The 3,214-nt window shown below is 50.3% G+C and overlaps 1 protein-coding gene across 2 annotated transcripts in view; it reads right to left on the reverse strand.

Moving 5' to 3' along the window:
- Zcchc10 (zinc finger CCHC-type containing 10) overlaps positions 1-907 on the reverse strand; it is a 20,151-nt gene extending 19,244 nt beyond the window's left edge. For both annotated transcript variants that reach the window (XM_023713215.1, XM_012514347.2), the window contains exon 1: positions 833-907. In XM_023713215.1, the coding sequence (XP_023568983.1) occupies positions 833-873 (41 nt within the window). In that variant the 5' untranslated portion in view covers positions 874-907. The remainder of the gene's footprint in view (positions 1-832) is intronic.
- Positions 908-3,214: the final 2,307 nt, after the last annotated feature.

A 3,214-nucleotide genomic window follows, 5' to 3' on the forward strand; every position in this document is an offset into this window, starting at 1 on the left:
GTCACAGCACACATCTGTAGTGCCAGCATCTGCAAGGCTGAGGCAGGAGGATGGCAAGCATGAGACCAGCCTTGGAAAGTCAGGGCTTTAGCAGGACTCTGCTTCAAAAACAAAAACCTTAAGTAACCTCCGTCACCCTGGGAATCTCGCCCCAAATCCCACCTCTTCCAGAAGGCCCAGCTTCCAGCCGGCCTTTCCCCTTTCCGGTCAATTCTACCTCCTGCAAAGCTTCCCACCACCAGCCGTAGCGCAGTACTTCTGGTTTACTACCGTTCCTACAGTGTCAGCTCCTGCAAGCAGAGATCTTGTCCTGAACGCCTGCTTCTTAATACTCAAACTCCAGCACACAGTGGTGGGTACTAAGGACAGAACGAGTAAGACAGCGAAAAGCCGGCGGGGGAAGGGGAAAGAAGTGGCCTTGCAGGTGGCCCGCGGCTTCTGGGGAACGCCACAGGAACAAAGCAAGACACCAGCGGGGCTGGCGCTGGCGGCGGGCTCCAGCTACGTCCTCGCGAGTGGACACGCTGGACCAGGGACCGAACCTTTTACTGGCCACGCGTGGGGCGCGCGCGAGACACAAACCCCCGAGCGACCGACTCCTGCCCGCTCCCTTCGCGGAAACCAAACCGCGTCTGCAAAATCACTAGCCGCGAGTCTCCGAACTTAGCCTCGGAACCGAGCCCTTCCGGGACAAGGAACCCCACTGGAGACACGCCACCCTCTGCTGGTCCCTGCCGGAGACCCGAGGCGGCCCCACACTTCGGCGCCCGTCAGCTGACGCGCGTCTGCCCGCCCCTAGCCCGCCTGGGGTCCGCACGCGCCCCTCACTTACGCTCGTCTCCGCGCTATAAGGCGATGCATGGGAGTCGCCATCTTGGCGGACTCCGGCCTGCCGCGCTGACTTTTGGGAAACTCCACGGAGGGGCGGAGCCTTCGGGCGGGGCGCCGGGGACTGGGCGGGGCCTGCGGGCTCCAGGACTTGGGGGCGGGGCCCCGCGCGCGGCGTGTCTGTGTGGGCGTCCGTGCAGAAAAGAACGTTCTCGAACAAGGGAAATGAATATTTACGAATACAAGCAGTGTTCCAAAGTAGAAACTGGATTTACAGCTGTAGACCACCAATAGAAAGAATGGCGTTGGCAAACCGTAACATGCGTGCAAGCGTGTTCTGTACTTGATGTAGCTCAGAGGAATGTTCTTGTGGGTCTGGGATGTAGCTCAGCTGCAAGGTGCGCGCCTGGCAAGTGCAAGGTCAGGAGTTCAATTCCCAGTACCAAAAGATGGGGATACAGCTCAGGAAGCACCTGCCTGGCAAGCACAGGGTCCTGAGTTCAATCCCTGGTACCACAAAAAAAGATAAAAAAAAAAAAAAAAAAAAAAAAAAAAGCTAGAAATCTAACTCGGTGTCAAGGTCCTGTTTTCAAATCCTAAGACATAATAAGTAAATAATATCCATCCTGATTTCCCATATCAGCACATATGCGGCACCCGCACCTTGGCCGGGCAAGTTCCAGAGCAGGCCTAGCCTCAGGCCAGTGCCCAGATGGCTCTGGCCCCCAGGCTTTTTTTTTTTTTTTTTTTTCAAGGGATTGAACTCAAGACCTTGTGCTTGCCAGGCAGGTGCTCATGCCCCTGAGTTATATCCCTGGACCTTGTTCAGACTTTTTTTTTTTTTTTTTGGCGGAACCGGGGATTGAACTCAGGCCCTTGCACTTGCCAGAGAAGTGCTTATTCCGCTGAGCCATCTCCCCTTTGTTCAGACTCTTGATGGACAGAACAAAGAATTAAAGTGGGCATCCAAAAGAAACAGTAAGATCAAAGAATTTCCCAAGAAGTGAAAGGGTACCTCAAGGGGTGGGATTTATGGGATTTAGGCTGGGAGAAAAGCTGGCAGCCCCAGGGGACTTTCTGAGGAGGGTGTGAAGCGTTAAGGACCTTGCGCTTGCCAGGGAAGCACTTATTCTACTGAGCCGTCTCTCCCGGCCCTCAATTCCCAGTTTCAAAAAACAAAATCTATTTATTTGGTCCAGGGTCTCAGCGGAATAAGCACTTCCACAGTTTAGTGATCCTCCTGTCTCAGCCTCCCCAGCACTGGGATTATAGGTGTGCACCACCATACCTGGTTCCAGGGCCAGCACTGCATGCCCAGGATCCTGGCCAGCACAGCGTGCAGTGCTGGGATCGAACTCGGCCCCTTGCTTTTGCCAGGCAGGTACCAAGATTGCCAAGCTATCGCCCTCTCCCTAGCCCTAAGAAAATTTTTAAAAGGGCTGAGAATGTAGCTCAATTCAAAAGCCCTGGGCTCAATCTTTAGTACTACAATAAATAAGTTGGGTTTTTTTTTTTTTTTTTAATTTTACGGAAGGGTCTACAGGGTGTTCAGGGTCTCACTACTAGTTCAGACTCTAGTGATCCACCTGCTTAGAGTAGCCCAAGAACTGAGATTATGGGTGTGTGCCACCACCCCAGCCCCTCTGCCTGCTTGCAGGCACTTTAATCCGCTGAACCATTTGCCCAGCCCTAGTATTTGTTTTAATTACCATGGTTTTATAGGATATTTTTTATATCTAGAAAGGAAAGTCTCTCCTCATTATTTCTTTGCTTTCTTATGTATTTATTTCTTGTAAGCATTTGCTTTTCTAGATGAAGTGTATTATAATATTCCTAAGTTTCTTTAAAAATGTTAAAGTTTGTTTAAAGTTTTTAGCCAATTATTTTTTTATTTTTTATGTTTTTGTCTTTCTGAGACATAGCTTGTAGTATTCGACCTCAAAAGACCAAAATGCTGATAAAAATCCTGCCTATAAAGATCAGGGTTGTGAAGTTTGTGGAAAAAAGAAAATACTAACGGCTGGCAAGATAGCTCAGTAGACTAAGCACCTGCTTAGGCAAGCACAGGGCCTGGGGTTCGAACTCTGGCACCATATACTATGCTGGTTACGGAGACCAGGCGTGGTGGCACTCGGGTGTGGTGGCACACCTGTAATCTCAGCGCTAAGGAGGCTGAAAATAGGAGGAATCTGAGCTACGTAGTGAGACCCTGTACCAAATACATAAATAAATGAAAAAAAAAAAATTCAAGGCAGTCAAATGTTGAAACAATGGCATGGCTATTGTTGGGGGCGGGTTAGTCAGATTTATGTTGAGACTCAAAAACAAAGAGCCCAATAAGATAATTTGAGGGGCCGAGGAGATGCTCAGTGGAATAAATGCTTCC

Source organism: Octodon degus, unplaced genomic scaffold (assembly GCF_000260255.1).
Source record: "Octodon degus isolate 3935 unplaced genomic scaffold, OctDeg1.0 scaffold00029, whole genome shotgun sequence".
NCBI lineage: Eukaryota > Metazoa > Chordata > Mammalia > Rodentia > Octodontidae > Octodon > Octodon degus.